Genomic DNA, 25,579 nt, shown 5'->3' with positions numbered 1-25,579 from the left:
AGAAAGTGTATGTTCAACTTTTTAATGTTTAAAAGTTCTTGTTTTCAATGTAATTTTTTTTTTTTTTTTTTGCTTTCTTAACAAGTTTTTGTCATTTGTGAATAGATATATGCTCAATTCTTACTTTTCATCTTTGAAGACAAATTAATAAGAGAAAGAGTGATGAACTATCACTGAAAACTAGTTTTATCTTGACGTTTAATGACAAATCATCATTTCAGTCACATGCACAATATAACTCAATTTGTTAAACGTACAATTTTATTATCATATTTCAATTTGGAAACTACAGTATAATTCATCACATTCACAACATGAATCATGACAATAATTTGGTCATGTAATTTCAGATCAACATTTCCCTAATACAACACAATAATGGTTGAAATCAATGACATGTTTATACATGTATGACCCCAAACTGTAACACTACAGTGCCATGATTATCTTAATCTCAGGCTTAAGGGCTTTCTCTATTTTCACATGTTGACTACTGTTGGCTTTCCAACTAGACAAAACAGCACTCTTCAAAAGAATTTCCTCAAGGAATCTTAATTGATAGGCTGCACTGTATCACAACAAGACATTGATGAACACCAAGGATGATTTTACCAAGTACATCATATCATGGATGACCATTTCAAAGCAGATTACAGTCATCTGCTGGTCGATGAACCTGCACCAGTTCCCCATCAGTTTATTTTTACAACAAATTGGGTTGAATGGTGAAGATCATCTGTAATGGTTCTTGATCCTTAACAAGCTGCATCTCCACTTTCTTGGCTGTTAGCTAGTGAATAGGCACTTCCAGGAACCGGGACTAAAATATCATCCTCATGCATACTTTCTTGCACCCCGTGAAGCATTAGGTCCTGAGTTTTATATAGTGACGTGAATATACAATCATCAAATTTGCATGTGTACCAACTTGAAGGCTTTCTTGCTAATGGTTTTACTTGAGTATGTTAAAAATCTTATGCTCATGTACAATTTTAGCTCACTAAGTTGACATCAAACCATATAATTGACAAAATTTACTTCCTAAAGCATGAAGGTAATCAAAGCATGAATGCTTAACACAAGTGTCATGCAGATATGCCATTCAATACTAATGGCAGACTGAAATGCTACACACCATCAGGGAATGTGTGGCTATGAATCAGCAGAAATTATTACATACCTCATTATTATTATTACCAGCTGCACCCTTCGTATTATTTTTCATGGTATCCATCAATACTTTTAGTTGTTTACGGGCATTTGCTCTTATAATGCGTCGCTCAGCACATTGTACAGCAGTAACATCATGATGGCAGGCCACACAAAGAGTTCTCATGTTCTCGAGTTTGCATTCACCTATAGAAATGATTAAATAAGGTATAAAATTCAAACACATCTAAAATCTAACCTTTTCTACAAGTAGAGGAAGTGGCAGGAGGAGGATACAATCAACAGATAAGGGAGAGGACATTATAAATTGAGTAATCTTTATTTTTTATTTTGTAATTTAAGTACGAATTATATACTTTAATTTATATTTTGATATTTTTAGGTATTTTGAAAAATGTGGTAAATTGATAATTTTTAAAAATGTAAAGAAGAAGCATATCCTGATAAAACTAAGTGAAAGGTCCAGAAGTTAACACCCTGAAAAAAATCAATCTGAAAGTTAACTTCTAGATCATAAATTACCCCACGTTCTAAGTCAATAGCCTCTGGAAGTTAACTTCGGGAATGTCGGCATTTTGACAAAAAAATATGAAATTTCTAATAGCAGCCCCCCTACTATTTGAATACTTATTTACATTGTAATACCCCCCATCACAGGTACAGGTTGACTAGATGAATGTTTCCCATAAATCAAGACTTTTATCAGCCTTTGCTTTCAGCATATCAAAATCTTAGTTGCAAGTATCAAGATGGTCATTTCTGAGAATAACAGGTCACTACAATTAAAAATGATACTACAATTCTTCCAAAAACAAGTTGGATTGAACTTCAAAAGAAATTATACCTCCGCCTTTATATACTGGAACAATGTGATCAGCATGCCAGGCATTACCTTCAATTGGATCTTTGATAAGCTTCTCAAACCTGCAGATAATCAACTTGTGTTTCAGAAGGGTGCTTCAGAAGATGGTTGGTGTACAGTAAATAAGCTAGTTTATTAACACTATTGTACAGTCAGTCTATTTACAAGGCTGTAATGTTATAAGCCTGTAATGTTGTTTTCTAACATCATATCAAAATTGACTTTAGATATTTCACTATCATAAACTCACATCTTCTTCCGCTTTGCAATATTTGGTGCTACTTTTTCAATGTACCCTCGTCGTCTTTCCAGGGACAAAGGTCTTGTATTCACAACAAGCTTATGACAGTCCAATTGGCAATTTGTGCAAACACCTTGCTCAATTTGGAAAAGTTCCTGAAAATTTCATCTCAACTTCTTTAAAATCTAGCTCAAAGACATGAAAAACTAAACAACAACCTTTCTAGCAACAGACATCTAAACAACAAATGAAAATTAGTCGAATACATTCTGATTTGAATATGATAAATGTTCCAACCTGACGGAGGAATCTGTTGCTAGTTCTCATGCGATACTCTTGATGGCAGACAAGGTTACAAAAAAGATCTTCAAAATATTCAGGTGTCTTGGCATTGTTACCCCTGAAAGTGTAATTATTAATTGTATACTAACATACATATTTTAAAGCAATACATAATTTGTACGGGACATACATGCATTGCTTTTGACAAAGCTTACAAAGAGGCTCATCCTTCAGGCTCCAGCCTTGAGTGTATTCTTTTTCCTTCTTACCACGGCCACTTCTAAGATAAACCTTTTTCCAAACAGCATCTGATGGTAAGGGATAGCTGATGTCCACTAAAGGAGTCATGCGCCGTTTGCTTCCACCATTTATTAGTCCCTGTTAAACACAGACTTTTGTTACATTATTATATACAAAGAAGCAAAACAATATTAGAGGGGATGGACAAATGTTATGAAAAGATCATACATATCCACTAAAACAGAGTTTAAGTGCATAGTGCCGACCTTGTTGTTGTGGTTAGTACTTTCACTTAAGTAGCACAATTCGACAGCCAAAGGAAGCTGTAATGGTTTTCCAAGTAACTTATTGCGTTCAATTGGCCTTAAATTCTTCCACTCATTTGAAAAATCCAGAAGAGCATTCCTATAAGCAGGGTTATCCTTGACAGATGCAGACTCTATACACCGTTTCTCATCAGCATCAGCATCAGCAGGACTCAGCAACTCAAGGTCCTCTGGTCGAAAATTTTCATAAAGTGGCTGTGGTCTTGCATCTTTACCCAAAATACACGTATAGAGGTGTATCCTTCCTGTGTACGGGCTAACCTGAAGAGTAAACAGATGTTACCTTTGCACCCCATGAGAATGATCAACTACGATATCCAGTCTTTGCATGACACCAAAAGAGGCCATAAACACAATACTATTCCATAGGCCATAACATAGGTAATGGTACTAACATCTAATTGAATATGGCATTTCACTCTAACCAAATACACCAAAGAAAAGGAGAACCCCACAGAATACAAGCTCAATTATTATTTCATAAACATAAAATAAACATAAATTCTTTCAATAACTTTGCTTCTACTATGTAGAAAAATAATCAAGCCAATGACTGACTGGACCTGAAATTTTTTGTACAATGAAAACAAAAATTACAAATGATTTTTACCTCAAACCGCAGAGAATTAACTTGATGAGAACAATGTTCTTCGGCTTCAACAGGATGAGTGGGCTGGTTGTCATCTGCATCTGTTGTTGAAGTTGATTTCTTATCCTGAAACAGAAAAATAAGACTCGTACTCTCATGAAATTACATGAACTAAAGTAGTCATTCCATCCATTAGAAAGCTTCAATGAAAATGCACCTCTATTATGTTATCATTGTTCTCTAAACTCTCTTCAGAACATCTATCCCCAGCATAAAAAACATCTGCATCAAGATTTCCATCCAAAACTGAAGCCTGACCTAAATCTATGCAGGAAGCACTATCAACCTATTCTTCCAACAAAATATAATAATTAGAAAGAAGCAACTAATAGAGCGAATAAATCAGAGGCAGAACAACTTAAAAGTATAAACTAAGTAATACCATAATATTAGCACTCTGACTTATATTGTTTACAAGACCAAATTCATCATCTTGGTTTGCTTCTGTTTCATTTGATTTCACTGCAGAGGGTTGCCTATCCAACTGTGTTTCAATTGATGCATCTTCAGATGCAGATTGTTCTTCGGATCTATCAATATTTGAGGATGGGTTTAGAAAAGAAACACGTTCAACCTGCCACCCCAACAACCCCAAAAGAAAACTGATGTTATACAAGAGAACCAAAACATGAAAGACAAAGTGGACAGAGAGAGATGGAAAGGATCCAAATCCATTATGGATTGTATTCATTTGTTTTTCATAAAGCATAAAATGTATAAAATTGTAAATTTATGAGTATTACAACTCTGGACAAACTAAACACCTAAAGTTACACAGACACATACATCAATTTTTTTTAAATATTTATTTCTTCAAAATAAATGGTAGACAACAGACGCATAAATCAAAACATGTTCAAATTTAAGATTTAAAATAACATTAATAGAAAGAAAGTTTGCAAACACTTATCCGAAAAAAAAGAAAAAAAAAACCAACGGTGAAAACCAAATAATAAAATTAAAGAAATTGAGGCGAGACCTCTAGCCCTTTCACCGCATCATATTTGCCATCAGTTGTAGATGAAACACGATGCAAACTTGTGTTCAAATATTTCCAATGTGATTCATCCCAAGTATCCTACAGATGGTCATTCGAACATAAGTGCTTGACAGAGGGATATCACAATAAGCCCTAATTCAAAACTTCATAATCAACGAGAACCTAATCACCTTTGCATAGAATATGTATATGTTAACTGCATTTGTTTGCCCTCGTCGATGAGCTCTGTCCTCAGCCTACAAAGTATGTTAACATTATGTATTATTCATTTAAGATATTATTTCAATATCAAGAATACCCTCGTATTTTACAATTCACCATCAACTACCAAGTACAATACACCAGATGAGATTTCCACAATTAAGCAAAACTTTATAGTGCCATCTCATAGCTAATAGCTAATACCTATCAAAACTGCATCACTTTCATGGTAAATAAGACTGATGAAATGCAACACCAGACATGATAATTGTCAAAAGAAGGATGAAAAGAAGATCCATTACATGCCTAATGGTTCAGTATTATGAAGGAATCATCCCAGGTTCCATTTTTGCTGCACTTTTACATAAGAATTAAGATTATCTAGTATATTTTATAGATTAACCTGAGTTTCCCATTTTAATTGTTCCTTTAACGAGAATCAACTTTAGATGTGTTTCTACAGTTCATTATGATTTTAGCGTCCAGCACCAGACTGAGAGGCATTTGATACATGATATTGATGTTTATTAATTATTATTATTGTAAATCACAAAACAAAAGGACTATTTTTTTTCTTTTGCTACACTAGTCAGTCATCTGCAGAATCATTTGCAACTGTATTCATGTTTCATAATCAATTGTCATGACAAGATAAAACACACGTCACTGGAAAACAAAGCCTATCCTACAACCCAACAATAGTTATAAACAAACTTTTATGAAGTGATATCTATCGAACAGAACCTGAAGCATCACTGTTGGGCTCTGAGGTAGCTCCAAGAACACAACATCTTGTGCTGCCGAGAAATCAAGTCCAAAACCTGCTGCTAGAACACCTATTATCGCAATTTTAATCTGAAATGCGCATGTAACTAACAAGTCAAAATAAGAAGGTAAAATACTCAAAACTTATATCTAATTTTATAATATGAGCTAGAATATGTGTATGAAGCTTATGGAAAAATAAATTCAATCTATGCTATTAGAATAGTATTCTCTTTGAATGAGAAGTTTATGTAGCACATTACAACAGAGAACATTTCTACTAATTACAAAATCATATGTTGACTCCAAGAGTACAATATCTTATATATTATCTACATTTTAAACTTTAGCAACCCAATTTTTTAGCTATATCTAATCTCTTTCCTAAATAATGATTTTTAGAATTTTAAAAAAAAAACATTTGAACACAAACTGAGGTCTCCAAGAATCTGGTGCTATTTGCTTAATGACATTCGTTTCTGCAGTTGCTTTTGATTTGTTTTGGTTTAGAGAATATTGTCCCGTCATTAATAAATTCATATATATGTCACATATTCACATGTCTATGAATTAGAACGACATACATAGGTTTTATAATGTTGCAGCTATCTTGTTAGCTATATTGATATAATGTTGCAAATATTATAATAAAAGGTTTATATAAGTTATGTTTTAATGTGGACACAGATAGTCGCAAAAATGTTCAATGTGGTTGATTTTAAGTAATTCATGACTTTTATTCAACGATGTAAAACTGCTCATTTAATAATTTCGCACCAGATTTTATCTTGAATGAGACATGTTAATTTTATGGACAATTCATAAACATCCCTACATTCCAACAGCTAGAAAAAAATACTACAACAATTCATCAAATAGAACAGTGAAAACGGGACTGATCATTGGAAAATTCTGCTTCAAAGTTAAAACTATCTCCTGTCCTAATTATAAGAGACAACTAGGTTACTTTACTGACCCTAAATGTAATAAATTCAGTTCAATTTCTAAGTGCATTAATTATTGAAATTTCTTATACACCCCTATTCAATTGTAAATGTGTAAGATTCTTTTTATATATATAATTGTAAGTTTTTACTTAAAATGCACCTTCCCTACACAAGTGGGTTTCATGTAATAAACGCTAAGAGAAGTTTTGGAAAGAAAAAAATAAATTAAATAGCAGTAAATCCTTTGAATGTGCTTTGTTATTGGTCTTTGTGATTTACTTTTATTTCTGGAGAAAAATGTAAAGTTTACAATACCTCCGGCGATGATCGAAATGAGGTTACTGCGGATTGTCTATCTCTAGGTAGCGTATGTCCATCTATTCGCACAAAACCTACTCCTTTCTCACATATAAACTCCTGAATGGTTCAGAAGACAATCTTTATAGTAGAAATAAAATTTAAATGTTTGTGGGACATCAAAGTCATCAAAGCCTTAAGGCCAATGTTAATATACAGTATGACAATCACCTGTTCAAATGAATGGACACAAAATCAAAACGAAGATATTAGTTACTCCAGTTACTAAACTAGGTCCCGAACTGTCAAAGTGATTTAATAAGGAGCAGCAACTTCTGAGTTACTTCATGATGGTAGATTGGTAGCATGATTTACTAAACGAGACATATGATGATTTATTGGAATGAGGAAAACCCGATTCAAATCTCTAAGATTTTGAACCTAACACAACCCCTTAGATGGCTAGTAAGGTAATGATTGTCTAAGATTTATCTTACATTTTAGGATATATCTAACTCATTGTTGTAAAAGACTGTAACTCATTGTTGTAAAAGACTGGCTACCCTCCAGTGCTACCAATCTGCCACTCATAGGAATATCTACTCCTCCCATGTGGTATTTCTTTCTCATCCGACAAGGATTCGAACCCGTGACCTGGGAGGCGAAAGAAATACCACATGAGGGTGGTAAATATTCCTATGAGCGGCAGATTGGTATCACAAGAAGGTTGACAGTCTGTTACAAAAAAAAACAAAAAAAAAAACAGCTTGTATGGTGAGGGATGTTTTCCACATAAACATTTTTCCAGACCATATCATATCACATACTCCCTCCGTTTTTTAATATAAGCAAATTTTGACTTTTAGGTTCGTTCAATCAATGATGTATGTGGTCTATAATATAAACCACATACATCATTGATTGAATGAATCTAAAAGTCAAAATTTGCTTATATTAAAAAACGGAGGGAGTACAATGCAGGCCTCTTAAAAAATCTGCTCATGCCTAGGCCTGGACATCAGGACCATGACCCAAATGGCTAGATACTGGGTGGCCTAATGGATCGGATATGATCTAATCCTATCTTAGAATTTGGATTAGACCTAACTCATGCTTACAAAAACATATTGTAAGGTGAGGGATTTCTTCCACTTATAGCACTTCACTAGACCATATCGTATCCAATGTGGGACTCTTAACACTATATAAACTCCACTTAGGCCATATATCCAGTTAATGTCGGGCTTGGATTTTTCTCCAATAGTAATACACTCTGTCACACACATAGCTATTGGACCAGTGCAATTATGGGTAGCCCAACAACAAATCTATGATAGGACGTGATACCAACATAAATTTCGTTTCATACGCACAAATCCAACTTGCTCAGTTAGCTTTATAAACTCTATTTAGGCCATATATCCAGTTAATGTCGGGCTTGGATTTTTCTCCAATAGTAATACACCCTGTCACACACATAGCTATTGGACCAGTGCAATTATGGGTAGCCCAACAACAAATCTATGATAGGACGTGATACCAACATAAATTTCGTTTCATACGCACAAATCCAACTTGCTCAGTTAGCTTTATAAACTCTATTTAGGTCATCATATGTCTAAAATCTAGTCAATGTGGGAATTGGGTTTTTCGCCAATAAGATGAAAGAATATTTAGTTGGTATTTATAGTGAACTCTTACAAAATTCTAACAAATAACAGACATGGTTAGATCTACTACTTATGTAGCACTAGCAACACTCACTCTAACACTCTATTTGCAACACTACTAGAGTTTATAAAGCTAACTGAGTAAGTAGTAGTAGTAGTAGTGCTAGCAACACTCACTCTAACACTCTTTTCAACACCAACTCTCGTGGGTCCCACCACTCTATTTACAAAATTCTCTCTCTTACTGGGTGAAATTCATGTGGGTCCCACCATATTGAAAATGTGTCCCACATAAAGTGGTGGGACCCACGAGAGTTGGTGTTGAAAAGAGTGTTAGAGTGAGTGTTGCTAGCACTACTACTACTACTACTTACTGACTCCCAAATGAACAACTAAAGAGCTGCAACAAACTCAATCACTTAATTAAAGCTACCAACTGATGAGAAATGCACCTGTACTCCGTCAAGAACCTTGTGGTGATGAGCAAAAATTATCATCTTTGAAGCATTCTCTGATCCTGCAATAAGTGGATGGAATGAAAGCCATTCACGAAACCCAGATAGTTTTGCAATTCCAAGCTCTTGATAAGTAAGCTTTCCTGACAATGGTTAGGATGAAGAATAGTTAAAACATTTAATGAGTGTATGATTTTTTTTCAAGAATAAGTATGTTAATGTTAAAGTGGTATCATCAGGAATTACTGTTTGGAAGCTTAGAGTCAATTTGGTTCAACATTCTATGTTTCTCAATTCAAAAGTTGGTTGGTAATATTATCAGATCAAAAAGGCGGGAAAATATGTTTATGATCTTTGTAATTATTGTATATGCTTATTGTATTATGTAAATAGTTTTAGAATCTACTATATTTATTTTGTAATTATATAATCATTCCTATGTAAAATGGACTCTTGTATAGTTTACGCACACTGTTTCAACATCAGATGCCTAGGTTCTCTCTTTCAAGGAAAGTGAATAAGGTAACATTAATCTTTGTATCTAAAATGATATGCTCGCACATTTTCCTTGTTCTCGACATAGGATCAAGAGCCTAACAAGATATCACCCTAATCCATGAAATGCGGTGGACCCACTGTCCATTGATGTTTCTTATTGTGCCAGAAACTGTTTCATCTCAAGTTTCCAGCCTTAACCTTTTCATGCATCATGTTCTTCTATCTGAACACCTTAGACATATTTTCCTGCAACAGTCATTGCCGCCATCCAGTACTGTCAATTCCAATCTAATTAACCATTTGTCCAGTGTCTCCTAGTCTTTCAGGCAGATTCCAGTTGCCGTCTCCAATGCCCACCACTCGCCAAAAACACCACCATCCAACTCATCAGTCGATCCCCAACGACCAAATCACACATGTCATATTACATTTTTGTAGCTTCCCTTTGAGCAAAGCCACCAACATTTGAAACTCAGATATCAGTTGATAGAAATCCACAATTTTATTATTTTAAAAATAATAGATATAATGTCCTATGAATACTTCTACAAACTACCAACTTCAAGTGTTTCCACACATCACATGCCCAAGGCCCCTATTCTCGGATAAATTCCTAGACTCATCCTGTCATACTATTTTATAAAACAGACTTGTCCTAACTAACTCTAACCCCCTCAACTAACACGCCTAACAGATTAGGACAACAATTCATTTATTCAATTTCAAATGATAAACAATTCAAACTAATGCATTATTTTTATGTTCTGATTTCACACAGAATTTCATAAGCATCTCAGCGAATAGCAATTCCTTCCTAATATGTGAGGCCTAAGACAATGTTGATCTGAAAACTATTATGTGAGTCATTAGCTGAAACGCAAATTAACTGAAAACTATTATGTGAGGCCTAAGACAATGTACAATAGAGTAAAGGCAAAGATTCCTTGTTCATACCATCATGTTCATCCAAACTGTCCAGAGGTATATCTTCACTAGCATTTTCAGAGGCATCAATCTTCAATACCCCAACTGCAGTTTTTGAGACAACTGTTATGCGAGTCATTAGCTAAAACACAAATTAGTTCAGTAGAGTAAAGGCAAAGATTTCTCGACCATACCATCATGTTCATCCAAACTGTCCAAAGGCATATCTTCACTAGCATTTTCAGAGGTATCAATCTTCAATACCCCAACTGCAGTTTTTGCGGAAACTATTATGCGAGTCATTAGCTGAAACACAAATTAGTCCAATAAAGTAAAGGCAAAGATTCCTCGACCATACCATCATGTTCATCCAAACTGTCCAAAGGCATATCTTCACTAGCATTTTCAGAGGAATCAATCTTCAATACCCCAACTGCAGTTTTTGCAGCAACTATATCTGACCTCTTCAGCAACAGTCTTATAATTTGCCGGCGTTTTGGAGGTAACTGTTGCAACACATGTTCCTTGAGCCGCCTTATCTACAAGACATAACAAAACAATATCTTTACAATCATGGATGGATTGGAGAAGTCACAAAACATTGTTATACTCAATCAAGAATGCATAATAAAATAAACATTTTATAAAGGGAAGTGCCCAAAATCGACCTTACATATAAAAAACTAGAAATCATGCCATATCACGTGACACAGTTTAAGAGTTGGTTTGGTAAACTTCTCAAGAAATACTTAAGGAAAAATAAATTTTAACAGGCCTAAATATCTTTGATTCATCATACAAAACAAAAATTAAATTTAGAAGTAAACCACAAGATTCAAGCAAGATGAATGTAATAGAAAAATATATTGAGAGTTAATTGTGATAGAAAACGACCTCCCATGCTTACGGAATGAGTCAACAAGACTAAGTACTGTTTCGTAAAAAATAAATAACAACATAACCTTGATTTTGCATAGAAAAGAATGTTAAGAATGCCCACCATAACAGTTTGCTTTAGTAACACGTTCAACTCCTCCAAGCGAATGCCCTTTGAATAATCCTGAAATACAATCACGTTGTTTGCATCAATTCCTCTTCTAACAACAAACAAATTACTACCCAAAAAAAAAAAAAAAATTATCGATATATATAAAAAATAAATAAATAAATAAATCTTATCACTTTCCCTTGTCACAGGTTAAAAAGGACTAAATGGATGATAATCTTGAATAGGATGGGTACGACACAGTACCTGAATGAGGCTAAAAAGCAGAAATAAATAGACGATTGCCCCAACCACGTATTTTAGAAAATTTAAGATCCTTGAACCAGTCTTTTCATTTTTTAAATTTCTATAACAGATGTTACAATTTTAAATCACTTTATACAACAACAACAATATCTTGTCCAATACTTTACCAACCATAGTATGGAAATAACATCCGTCATCATCCTAAATTCCTAATATAAATAATGAAGAAAGGTAATGCTCTTTGGTGGTAACTTGTAAGTTGTAAGAAATAACTAGTAGCAGCTAGAAGATACTCGTAATAATTAACCAAATAAAAACATACATATTATACACAGGCACAGACAGGATTACCGCAAAATATTTTCCTTGGACACCCTTGATATATTTGAGATCACAATAAGTTTTTGCAAACTCATATTTTGTTGTCCCCAACAAACCTGGCCTGTAAAATAGAAGCATTTCACCGAAAACTGAATTAGTAGGCTTAGTAGAAAGAAATTTAAATATGGAAAATGTCCAAGGTGAATATACTTGCCATAACATATTTATCTGATGAAATATGTCGAACGGTCTATCAGCACCTAGGAAGAAATGCACCATGAGATTTAAGAAAAAAAATTAAGAAATTAAATAACAAAAATGAAGAGAGGACCCAAATTACAACAGAACAGAAAGTTCAAAAATATGGAGCCATAACCAAAATCTTAAAATTAGATTTTTCAAATACAGTGATAACTATTTACATCAAAGCATACACAACTAGCTTACTATGACCTAGCCTACAACCTTGACAAAGAAGGTGTCCCTGACAGCAGAACTATACGCTTGACTTCTGAAGCCACATCAAGAACAGCCTTTATCTGTTAAGATAAAATATATATGAAAAAATATAAATACCTCTTTAAGCTTTGGCCAAACAAAATATCTACAGATATACAGGATAACACATTAAATTACAAGACGAGAAAATACAAATTAATTTCCAAAAGGAAAAATAACTTGAACCAAAATGATTTTAATTGTGACCACTAAGCATAAAACGATTTTTTGACTTCCCGGCCCCTACCAGATTTTCTGATCCTACTAACCTAAATCTCATTCCTCCATCCAAATTCATATCAGTCCCCAAAATTATAAATAAGGCTCACAATTTATGCCAATTCCCAAAGCTGTAAGTGTTGCTCATTTTCAGCATACAATTGTGAATTAGCCTGCTTTTGTATATATACACTTTAATAAATTTTGAATGCCCATTTACAATTTTGGGGGAAGAAGACAAGATAGATATGCTAATAATATTAGCAACAACAATCATGATACAATCACGATAGTATCATCATAACAGCTTCAAAAAGAGATGCCAAAATTAATATACACATAATAATATAACACATCAACTTTAACAAACATAAAGGAATTATGTTTACAAACCAGAAATTGAGATGAAAACTAAGCATACCTCTCCTGGTTCTGAGGTTTTCTTTGTAGGACGTACATGATGAGATTCATCAACAATCAGAAGAGCCCACTTACGCTCAAGCATGCTCTTCCTTAGACGATGAAGCATGGTATAAGAAATGACCACAATTCTAGGGCATCTTGTTAGATTTACAGGATTGTCTTGATGGCCAAAAACTGGATTAGAAGAAACAAGTAAATGCTATGAATTAAAAACCATCCAAAAAAAGTTAACATTCAAATAATTAAAGGTTAGACTACAAAAATCCTATAGATAAAAGTACAATTGAATATCATTTCCATATTCAATTTTCAATTATGCACATGACTAGTTGACTTCAAGCATAGACCTTCTAGCGACCATGTAAAAACATTAGTAGAAAGATATGCTTAAATAGAATAGCAAACATTAACGAATGATAATATGATCCAAAAATAAATAAATAAATCTTGTTGGGTCTAACAGAAACCATTCCATTCATAGCCTTGGTGATAACTTGGCCAGACTTCTGAGCCATGAACATGAGGAAAGTGTGGTGTAAATTTATTATAGTGTACTGTAGTTTGGTTTAAACTATCAACAGTACTTGGGTAAGATCTTTCCTGCCTCTTCTATCTTCTCCATTCCCCCTCCTCTTTTACCATTCACTGTTGCTTTCATGGTAAAATTCTTAAACCATGTTTAAAATGTGCCTGATTTACCTAACCAATCCTACTGTGTAGTAAAAATACAGCATTCAACTTTAATACCACGTTTCTAAAGTTTTTGAACCTCCAGCTCCCAAACCAACTCTAGTACTATGCTATAGAAGACAACAATATCTGCGTATTCTAATAAAAGATTAACAGTAACTAGTTCATCCCTTAAATACAGGGGACTGCATTGTTATTGCAAATATCCTACATTCTTCTCAACAACAAACAACACATCCACTTCTCAGTTTTCACCAAAGTTTTTCCAACCTTCCCGATGAATACCAACAAGTATACAGCACCATACACAACTCAAAATGAAAAATATTACCGAGGTGAATATCGGCAGGCAAGCAGAAAGGAAGCCACCGCTCAATTTCTTCAGCCCATGAATACCGCAAAACAGCAGGGCAGACAACAAGTATAGATCCTTCATCGATGAAACATCCCGCAATAGCTATAGCCTGAAAAAGCAAACAACCATACACATTTCAGGTCATCATTCTATTTGATTTTGTTGAGAACAATACAAGCAATATAAGTATATACAACCACAACAACAACAACAACAAAAGTCTAATAAATCATGCACAATGACAAACCATCCACAAACACATTTGATAATCAGCTTAAGTGTTTAATTAAGAGTTTATAAGCTTAACCGAACACAAGCTTAAATATTTATGTCACGAAAATAAGCATACAAATCCTTCAAAAGCTCTCTTCTAAACACCCTCTAAATCTAAAACAATTCAACCATAATGAAGAAAACAAAGGATTGGAACCTGAAGTGTCTTCCCAAGTCCCATTTCATCAGCAATGAGACATCGACCACCTCTTCTAAGTGCAAACTTTAAACCATCCATTTGAAACGGCAACAATACATCAAGTAAACTCTTAGGCAACTTTCCGATCAAACCATCAACCTCATCATCGTTCAAGTGTTCCGGCCTCACCGGAGTCCACCTCCCTTCCAAATGTGAAAGCTTCTCAACAACATTGAAAGTGCTCCAAGGAATCTCCTCAACCTTAATCTCCGCCTTTAACAACTTCAAAATGCTACAGTAGTCTGCCAATTTAAACACACAGGCTTTCCCACCCGCACTTGTTTGAGTAAAATGTGATGGATCCACATTCATCTGGAAGCAACATCACAAAATAATAATAATACTAAGTTTAATTTGTTTGCACCAACAATGTTAAATAATTTACACAGACGTCCAATTAGATCTCGCCATTTAGATATATCACAATATCATTTTCTAAATTACATACACAAATATTCAAAAGATTAAGTGTAACAGACTAACAAAATAAAACACTTTATACATATATTCAATCAAATCACACCATCGCACCACTTTATCATGTGAATTCCTATAATACCTCTACAGATATCAATATGATGGGCTTTACACAGTATCTATATATATGCCACTTTGATTGAATGTATGTGCAAAAAAAAAAAAATTACACTAATGTTCTGGTCTAGAAGCTAAACCTAAGGTTTGGCCCCTTTGAAAGGGACGACTGCCTAGGGTTTCAAGGTGTGTGTATGATGTGCAGTAAAAGCGATCTCTCATCCTAGAAGCCAAGTCCGCTTTTATAGGAGTTGTTTTAGTGTTTTGTCCTGACCCAACTCCATCAGATGCGTGTCCCAAGGTAGATACTGCCAAACAGGCCGTCACCCTTAGGGTAGTGGTGAACAATGACCTCTCCCAAGCACTCCTTATCTAGATTCGTGTGCTGAGCCAGTCCCTCGTCTGAGCCTTCGTCCCCAGCTCAGTTGCCCCCTAGGCCAGGGTGCCCTCAGATGGGGTATCGAGCTAAAGGTAAAATCAATTATGGACACAAGTGACTATGTTCAAATGATTCATTTTCTCAAATTATTACCGGTCTGGACATGCCAGTGTCCAGTGTCAAATCATGTCAGTGCTTCATAGTCAACTAACTGTGCGCAAAAAAATTAAATCCAATATCTAAAATGTGAAATCTGATTAAAGTTAAACACTTTACACTGTCAGTACATACAAAATGCCAAAACAAGTACTCTTCTACTTTCAAATAATTCATTTTCACAAATTATTACTAGTGTGGACATGTCAGTGCAAACAAATAATCCAATATATGAGTAGATGTTTTACACTGTCAGTACATACAAATCAAATTCAAAGTATAAGAGATTTGAAATTCGAAATTCTGAGATAATAACGTACTTGTGCGAGAATGTTATTGAGAATGCCGAAACAAACATCGAAGCTAGGAAAAGCGAAATACGGTATCGGAAGAGGAGTAATGGTGAAAGAATCATGAGAACAAATTTCGAGTCTCGCGAGGAATTTGAAATCGGGTTGAGGTTTAGGTTGAGAAATTTTCTGGCATTTGAAAAGGTTCCATGGGTTTCGTTGTTGTTGTTGTTGTTGATGGGGATTGGATTCTAAGAATGCTTTTCGTTTTGCGATTGCGGCGAGTCGATTCGCTTCGATTTGTTTCCGTTGTTCTTCTGTCAGTTCCATTGCTCAGTGACTGACTCAATGAACGAGAGCAGACTTCTTTTTTTTTTTTTGGTGAAGTGAGCATTTTGTTTCAAAAGTTTTTACACTATTTGACGGCAAGTCGGTGGTATTTGGTGACCGTTAGATAAATAGTTTTTTTTTTTTTTTTTAAATACGTCATCTATCCCTATACTTTCACCGTATTTTGACATTACTCAACAACTTTTTTATTTTACTTTACGTATTTTTTAAGAACGATTAAGCTTCAATTGTATCGTATGGTTTTCTTTCTCTAACATTCACCATTATGGATTCTTCGATAACCGTTAATTACAATTAATATAGAGCTTATGCTATACATAGCGACATGAATTTGTCTTTCGTGAGACTTTCCTGATAATTTTTTTTGCTTGATCTAGCGTTTCTATTAATACTGAGTCTCACCATTAAATGTATAAAAAATATATGGTCAAGTAACATAGTGGCAAGAGTTCACACAATTTAATTGTGGAGAAGTGAAGTGACTGTGGTTTGAATCTCAACTCCTCCATATAATATGTGATATCCCTATCAGCGATAAAACATTTTAAAAGTTATTTATTATTAGAAAATCATTTTTAGAGTACACATTTTTTTAGAACCTTAAACTATCCTCATATTTCATATTATATTAAAATATACATTATCCTCCCTTGAAAAAAAATATTATATTCATAATGATAATTAAATTTAAATGTTTTATTATTAATTTTATGGTTTTAGAATATAAAATTTATATTTAATTTGTTTATTTCATCAATTTTAATAATTTATCCGATAGTCATGTGAACATAGCTCAGTTTGACAGGGACACCACATTTAATTAAGTTGAGATAGATATTCGTCTAAAACTTGTTATTAACAACCGGCTTCGTGTCTCGTTAATTCACTCCAATTTTTCATATCAATTAGCTTAAAACGTTAGACACACGCACATATCGAAAGAAAAATATCAATAAATAAATATATATGCATTATTCATCGTCATTATTATATTGACTTCTCGGCTGATTTTCTCAACAAGTTCTCCATCGTTATCCTTTTGAAGAATATGTCTTCAAATCGATGTTTTTTGAGCTTTTATATGTGATGATTTGCATCATGGTTATTTGGGTAAGATAATGATTCAAATCATGATGTTGAAAGTGGGGTCATGGGTATTGTAATTAGCATCATTCGAATCATCATCTTTTGCTTTGCATGATTGAGTCATGGTAAAAATCTTGAGAGGATGATTCGAATCATGGTAAAAACATGTTCCTCATCAACATGACTCTCACCTCACAAGATCACCCGTTATAACTTAGTTGATTGGAATCCACTCAATTTTCTTCAATCCAGTTTTGTAAGGATGTGTTAGGCTTGATTTAACACCATATCCACCATGCCATTTCCGTTACACCTTGATGTCTTCCCACCACAGTGTATTGATGTTCCTATGTGATTCTTGCATCTTCGTATGGTTGATTTGTATATTTTCATTTTCCCTCTTTTTTAGTTTTAGGATTCCACGTTTGGAAACTGAAATTAGCTTCTCTAGTGAGGTTGGTGCTTGAGACGAAAACAACATTAATTGTCTTTCGCCGTCATTTTCATTTTTTGTGTTAAAAACTTGTGTTCTATTCTATTCGATTAAAAAATAAGTAAATTTTCAATTTAAACTTGCTTATACATACTCCATATTCTTAATCACATATAGCTTAACTTTTTTTTTTCCCCTTAATTTATGCCCTCGTATTTTGCACTTGCGTTTAGATTGTTTTCAATTATTAATGAAGAAACTGGATTTTAAAGCCTTCCCACACCAGTTTCATTATCTGTAAAATATTTTCTTAGTATACGAAACTTGTTAAGACATTTTTCAAATAAATTAAAATAACTTGTTTTAATTAAGTTGAGATAAATATTCATCTAAAATTTGTTAGTATTAATTATTATTAACAATCCACTTGTTGTCACATTAATTCACTTTAATTTTTCATATCGATTAGCTTAAAATGTTACACGACACATATTTAAAATTGTTTAATATCTATAAATAAATATATATACATTATTTTTCATCGTCATCATCAGGTATCAACTTCTCCGTTGATTTTCTCAACAAACTCTCCATCGTTATCCTTTTGGAGAATATGTCTTCAAATCTATGTTTCTTGAGCTTCTATATGTAATGATTTGCATCATGGTTATTTGGGTGAGATAATGATTTAAATCACGATGTTGAGATAACGTGTTATGAATATTACAAGTGGATGTCCATATAGCAATTGGGTTATTGGATCATATTGTTAGCTTATTGAGTCATATTGTGCTTGCTCCTCAAGTCATTGTATTTCTCTATAAATAGAGCTCATATGTAACCTAATTATACATCACAAAAGAATAATATAATCCTCTTTCTTCTCTCTCTATTCTCTCTTCTTCTCTTTAATCTTGTTCTTGTTCTTCTTATTCTAATAGTTTCATAACACGTTATCAGCACGAGACTCTAACCAACTAAGATATGTAATTCTTTTTAATCTATTTATATGAAAATAAGTTTTAATTTTCATATCGATGATTATAGACTATACTATTATAATTCAATCAATTGGAATCAGTTTCTTAGTGATACATTGAACCACTGTTATGTAAATTGTATTATATTATTGTGCTTATTTATTCCATATGCATTCCTGAAGTATTGCATAAGGATTGATCTCGTATTATAAAATCAAAGAGATCTATTATATGGTTCCTGAAGAAGTCAATATTACTCTATGTGAATTTTGGAAGAATTCAAAAGTGTGGTTCATAAAGAACTCACTAATATACTTTGTGAATTCCTTAGTAATTCCTGAATAATTCAAAACACTGGTTCTTGAAGAACTAAATATTATTCTCTTTGAATTCCTGAAGAATTCAAATTAAAGTGTTAATCTATGAAGGAAAGATTGCTTGGAGAATTATTTTATGGTTTAAATTTATTGCATAGTTCTTGAAGAACTTAAAAATCAAATCTCTATCCTCCATGAATTCCTGAAGAATGCAGTAGTGATACATCCATGAAGGATCATACAAATAACAGATTAGATATGTTATATAGTTCTTGAAAAGCTTAAAAAAACTTAAAAATCAACCAATTTTATTCTCCATGAATTCCTGAAGAATTCAATAGTGATGCATGGATTGCACAAATAATTGATTTGATTGTGAGTAGTTCGTGAAAAAGTTCTTGAAAAAAAACTCATTTTCTTTTGTGAATTGGTGTGTATTTTTTCACCAAATTTCCATGTTTTGTTTATTTAAGATTCAGTTGAAATTATCCCTGGATTTAATTATTATTTTATCTTTTTGGTTTGATTTTAAAACAAATCTCTTTACGTTTGAGTTTGTTTCAAATATAATATTAAATTAAATATCTAATTTTTCTTCCTAAAATTAAGGATTCATCAATTATTTTTTTTAAGATTTGATCTAAAATTATTTTCTAAATTCTATATATTTTTTTTCAAAAAAAAAAACAAGATAATGGAACTAATTCCGTTTGTTTTCTTCTGACTTTATGGCTCTTGTTTGTTATGGATTCATTGTCAATTTGATTGATAGACACCAATTAGAATCATGTATTTTGTTTTAATTGATTGTCACAATTTTTTGTTTTGAAATAAAAATTTGATAAAATCATTATTTTTAGAAGCAAATTGACTTCACGATAATTTTTTTTTTATCCCATGCGATTTTGGCAATTTCAATTTCTCAACCACTAAAATCGTGTTTGGCACCTAAATTATCATGTTTTAAGTTCTTGAATTTCGGCTCATATAGACTATATAAACTCTTTTCTAAATTATAGCAGGCCAATTTTTTTTTTCGGTGTAGAAAATTTTCTATACTTTCGGAAAACTGAAGTTCCATACAAAGGAGATATATACATCAATTTGGTCTTGTCAATATGTATATTTTATTTTATTTTTATGGTTGTGCTTTCATGTAATTTGGGCAATTCCTTGTTGATTTTGATTTAAACTTATTTATGATCCATTATCGATATGCACATAAATGTATACAAATATTTGTTTTGAATTATTAAGTATGGGTATTTGATCATTGTAACATCAAACGGAAATATGCTGTTAGCAAATAAATATTTAGATTTAATTTAATTAAGGTGAATTGATTTGTTCTGAAATTTATTTTTATTAAAAAAAATAATGTTTTATATCCTACTGTTTAATTTCTATTTGAAATTAAAATTGATTCACATATTTTTTGTGTATAAACTTTGTATTTAGTTATAAAATAAATAAATAAATAAATGCTATATATTTGGTTATGATATATATTTGTGGAAGATTTGTTGTATTTTAATAATGAATCTCAACTTTTGTGTTTCAATTTGGTAGTACATTATACAAAGATTTGATTCTTTAATTTTGAGAAATATTGATTCTACAATATATGGGTAAATATTTATATTCACATGTAGTGAATCAATATTGACATGATTTTTCTCTCTCGTATATATAAGATTCAAGTTTATTTCATTTGAAATTGAATATTTGGGTTATAGCATGATTATGATATTTGAATTTATTGTTATTAATTTTTTTTTACAATAATATGGTTTCAATCATGCATTTTGGAAGAACCAGGAATATTTTTCATAAATTATGATGCAAGGAATCAATGTTAGCATTGCACTTCAAAATAAATAAATTATCGAAGGCTTTTGAATAACTAATTTATTGTTACATGGAGGAACAAAGTTAAACATTGAGATTGCATTCTCATAAAAAATTTAATGTTAAAAATCTCTATATTACAATATATACTCTGGAGAAAATAAGTGTAGTGGAAATTTTATTTTATCTCTTATTTATAATACACTTACATTAGTGCAATGGAAGCACAAATTATTGTAAATGTAACGCCCTAATCGTTATTTTATTATTTTTAGAATTATTTAGAGTCTTTTATGTATTTTTACAAAATATGTGTGATTTATTTGGTGTGTTATTTTATTTATATGATTTAATTTAATATATGAGAATAATATGTGAAATAAGGTTATTTTGGAGTGTGGGGTTTTGATTAGTAATTAATAGAATTTAGGGGAGGTTTAATGTAATAGGAGAAGTTACACTTTAGGGGATTAAGGAAAGAAAAGTCAGAAAAAACAGTTTTCACGTAAAAACAAGTTGGGGAGGAGAAAAGCTAAGGCAAGGAGAGAAGACCAAGAGAGAAGAACTAGGGAATCGATTGCTGTGTTTTCTTTGTCTTTGCAATTCTAAGGTAAGGGTGGGATTGTCTTTCAATGATTATAATATATAATTTCTGAAAATTAATCTAATTGAATAGTTCTTAAAGATAAAATTGAGAATTAGGGTATGAGACTGATTTTGAAAGAAAGATGTAAGAATTATGTTTAACATGTTGTAATTTGATGTTATGTATGATTTCTTAATATGTAATGCTGCTATATTCTGAGTTGGATTGAGATTAGGACTGGTTGAATGAATTGAGGGGAAATTGTGTATGATTGTTGGAATGGGTTGAATTGATGTTGTTAATGCATGTTTTGTGTTCCTTTCGATGCCTAGTTGTGTATAGGACCTGTAAACAATCGCTGGAAAACGTTTTGGGTGATCAGGGGATTAAAATTGGGTTTTTGGAGTGGAGAGAAGTCTGAAATCGTAAGTTTTTACCCTGTACTGATGAGTGGTCGCTTAAGCGAACATCCCGTCGCTTAAGCGAGCGATCAAAATCGCTGCCCAGAATTTGTCTTTAGCCGTTCACTTAAGCGAACCGTGAGCGAGCCGTAAGCGTAGAATGCCTTTAGATACGACATTGTGTTCGCTTGAGCGAACTTGCGAGCGAACCGTGAGCGAGCGAGGATCCAGATTTTCCTGTAGCTGGTCGCTTAAGCGAGCTACCCTTCACTTAAGCGAACTGGGCCTTAGTTAGCCTTTTTCTGAATTTTGCTTCGTGCACTAGGGGTCCCTTTTTAGTACTTCTAAGTGTTCCTTTAGCTTGTATAACTCTTGTATAGGCATCAAATCTTACTTATAATACAATGTTAATTGATTGGCTAATTTTATGAATTTTGGAGAGGTTGTAGTTGCATGAATCAAGTGATGAACATGTTGCATTAAAGGGGTGGTGAGTCATATAAGTACATATGCATTTGTTGAGTTGTATGTAGATATACACAAGTGGAGTCAGTTGCATAAACATAAAAACGATGAGGACCTCGGTCCTGGAACGCCTTGTCGTTCAAAGCGGTGGAACACTATGTTGTTCAAAGCGGTGTTAATGGGAGGACTCATGTCCTGATAAAAAGAATGCTTTAACCATTCTATAACGGTGAGGGCTTCGGCCCTGATATGGTACCACATGCATAGTTGCATTTGTTGAGGAGTCTTAGAGGAGTCGTCATGTCCTGCATGAGTCTTGTAGTGGAGTCGAGTGGTTGCATGAATCATTATTTGCTGGCTTAATTACCAATGGATGTTGATGTTGCTAATGATGTTGTACATATTTAATTGATGAATTATTATGATGATAGGGTGTTAGATTCATTGATGTTATTATGTATTAATATTATTGTTTGAGAATCTCACCCCTTCTGCTTGGAAATGTTGCCCTTCCTATGGGTAACTTGCAGGTGATCCTGAGTAGTAGGTGGTGGCTCACTGTGTCTAGGGCTCTGATACGTGGGATGAGATTTTATTTTCTTGATTTCTTCCTATGTATCAATTTTGAAAAATTGTTGTTGTAGCCCTATGGATGATTTGGTTTCTTTCGATGAGACGTTTGTGCCAATAACAATTGTTGGAGTTTATTTAAGTTGAAAAATATTCCGCTGCAAGTTTAACGTTGTTTTTATGATGAATGTTTAATTAAATAGTTTTTTATATATTCTATTTAAGAAATTTTGATGATGTAGTGTGACAGGCCCGTTGGGGTTTTACTCTGATTGTTGAAATATGATTATTTAATTAATTTTGGGAAACGGGGTGTTACAATTGGTATCAGAGCAGATTGGTCCGTCCGACCGAGTAGTAGAGTCGTGTTGAGCCACCTAGGATAGAGTGTTAACTCTAATGTTGTCTTTGTTGATTTCTGATTGTTACTTCTTATGTAGAACTTTGAAATGGCTGGTCGTAACGATGCCGCTATCGCTGCTGCACTTGAGGCTGTTGCTCAAGCTGTAGGACAACAACCTGTTGCTGATAACGGTGAAGTGAGAATGTTGGAGACTTTCCTGAGAAACCATCCACCAGCATTCAAAGGAAGGTATGATCCCGATGGAGCCCAAACATGGCTGAAGGAAGTAGAGAGGATCTTCAGAGTCATGCAATGCTCTGAGGTGCAAAAGGTGCGGTTCGGAACGCACATGTTGGCGGAAGAGGCAAATGATTGGTGGGTAGGCCTTTTACCTGTGTTGGAACAAGACGGAGCGGTGGTGACATGGACTGTATTCAGGAGGGAATTCCTAAATAGGTATTTTCCGGAAGATGTCCGAGGAAAGAAAGAAATAGAATTTCTGGAATTGAAGCAGGGTGACATGTCTGTCACAGAGTACGCTGCCAAGTTCACGGAACTTGCAAAGTTTTATCCTCACTACACTGCGGAGACAGCTGAGTTCTCCAAATGTATCAAGTTTGAAAATGGCTTGAGAGCTGACATCAAGAGAGCCATTGGGTATCAGAAGATCAGGATTTTCTCGGAATTGGTGAGTAGCTGTAGGATTTATGAGGAGGATACGAAGGCTCATTATAAGGTGATGAGCGAGAAGAGGAATAAGGGTCAGAGTAGTCGCCCGAAGCCCTACAGTGCTCCTGCTAACAAAGGAAAACAAAGATTGAATGATGAGAGGCAGCCTAAGGGAAGAGATACTCCCGTTGATGTTGTCTGTTACAAGTGTGGTGCGAAGGGCCACAAGAGTAATGTTTGCACTAGAGATGAAAAGAAATGTTTCAGATGCGGTCAGAAAGGTCATGTGTTAGCTGAATGCAAGCGTGGAGATATCGTTTGTTATAACTGTGGTGAGGAGGGCCACATTAGTTCGCAGTGCACGCAACCTAAGAAGGTCAGAACTGGAGGAAAAGTATTTGTTTTGACTGGTACGCAGACTACCAATGAGGATCGACTTATCAGAGGTACTTGTTTCTTTAATAGTACTCCTTTAATTGCTATTATAGACACTGGTGCTACACATTGTTTCATTGCTTTAGAATGTGCATATAAGTTGGGTCTGATTGTATCTGATATGAAAGGAGAAATAGTTGTTGAAACTCCAGCCAAGGGTTCAGTAACTACTTCTCTAGTGTGTTTAAGGTGTCCGTTGTCTATGTTTGGTAGAGATTTTGAGGTCGACTTAGTGTGTCTACCGTTGTTGGGAATGGATGTTATTTTCGGGATGAATTGGTTAGAGTATATCCGAGTTTGTATAAATTGTTTTAACAAGACGGTGCACTTTTCTTCTGTGGAAGAAGAGAGTGGGGCAGAGTTCCTAACTACTAAACAGTTGAAGCAGTTGGAACGAGATGGAATTCTTATGTTTTCTTTGATGACATCTTTGTCGTTAGAGAATCAAGCTGTAATTGACAGACTACCAGTGGTGAATGAATTTCCCGAAGTTTTTCCAGATGAGATTCCTGATGTGCCACCAGAAAGGGAAGTTGAGTTCTCGATTGATCTTGTTCCGGGAACGAAACCAGTGTCGATGGCGCCGTATCGCATGTCAGCTTCTGAATTGGCTGAGTTAAAGAAACAGTTGGAGGACTTGCTTGATAAGAAGTTTGTAAGACCCAGTGTTTCGCCGTAGGGAGCGCCCGTGTTATTGGTGAAGAAGAAAGATGGAAGTATGAGGTTGTGCATTGACTATCGTAAGTTAAACAAAGTTACAATAAAGAATAGATATCCACTCCCGCGGATTGATGACTTGATGGACCAGTTGGTAGGTGCTAAAGTTTTTAGTAAGATCGACTTGAGGTCGGGTTACCATCAAATTAAAGTGAAGGATGAGGATATGCAGAAGACGGCCTTTAGGACACGATATGGTCATTACGAATACAAAGTGATGCCTTTCGGTGTTACTAACGCGCCTGGTGTATTCATGGAGTAT

At 33.8% G+C, this 25,579-nt stretch overlaps 1 protein-coding gene across 7 annotated transcripts; it reads right to left on the bottom strand.

Annotated features, from left to right (window-relative positions):
* Positions 1-243: 243 nt before the first annotated feature.
* LOC120579634 (DNA annealing helicase and endonuclease ZRANB3) lies at positions 244-16,516 on the bottom strand. Of its 7 annotated transcripts, none has more exons than XM_039832133.1 (26): positions 16,147-16,516; positions 14,716-15,069; positions 14,262-14,394; positions 13,239-13,414; positions 12,566-12,639; positions 12,315-12,350; positions 12,131-12,221; positions 11,528-11,587; positions 10,886-11,066; positions 10,722-10,814; positions 10,558-10,650; positions 9,103-9,248; positions 6,999-7,100; positions 5,716-5,826; positions 4,941-5,006; positions 4,750-4,848; positions 4,153-4,344; positions 3,928-4,056; positions 3,732-3,836; positions 3,062-3,382; positions 2,746-2,933; positions 2,571-2,673; positions 2,283-2,428; positions 2,015-2,094; positions 1,181-1,356; positions 244-872 (listed from the first exon to the last, which is right to left on the bottom strand). In XM_039832133.1, the coding sequence occupies exons 1-26, from the start codon at positions 16,444-16,446 to the stop codon at positions 756-758; spliced, it is 3,672 nt and encodes a 1,223-aa protein (XP_039688067.1). In that variant the 5' UTR covers positions 16,447-16,516; the 3' UTR covers positions 244-755. The 7 variants fall into 7 exon arrangements, with proteins under 7 accessions (XP_039688067.1, XP_039688068.1, XP_039688069.1 ...); XM_039832134.1 differs by having other exon boundaries at positions 10,558-10,632; XM_039832135.1 differs by having other exon boundaries at positions 10,722-10,796.
* Positions 16,517-25,579: the final 9,063 nt, after the last annotated feature.

Source organism: Medicago truncatula, chromosome 3 (genome assembly GCF_003473485.1).
Source record: "Medicago truncatula cultivar Jemalong A17 chromosome 3, MtrunA17r5.0-ANR, whole genome shotgun sequence".
NCBI classification, from domain to species: domain Eukaryota; kingdom Viridiplantae; phylum Streptophyta; class Magnoliopsida; order Fabales; family Fabaceae; genus Medicago; species Medicago truncatula.
Note: the sequence above shows the minus strand (reverse complement) of the source record. Positions and strands in the feature narration are given on the sequence as shown.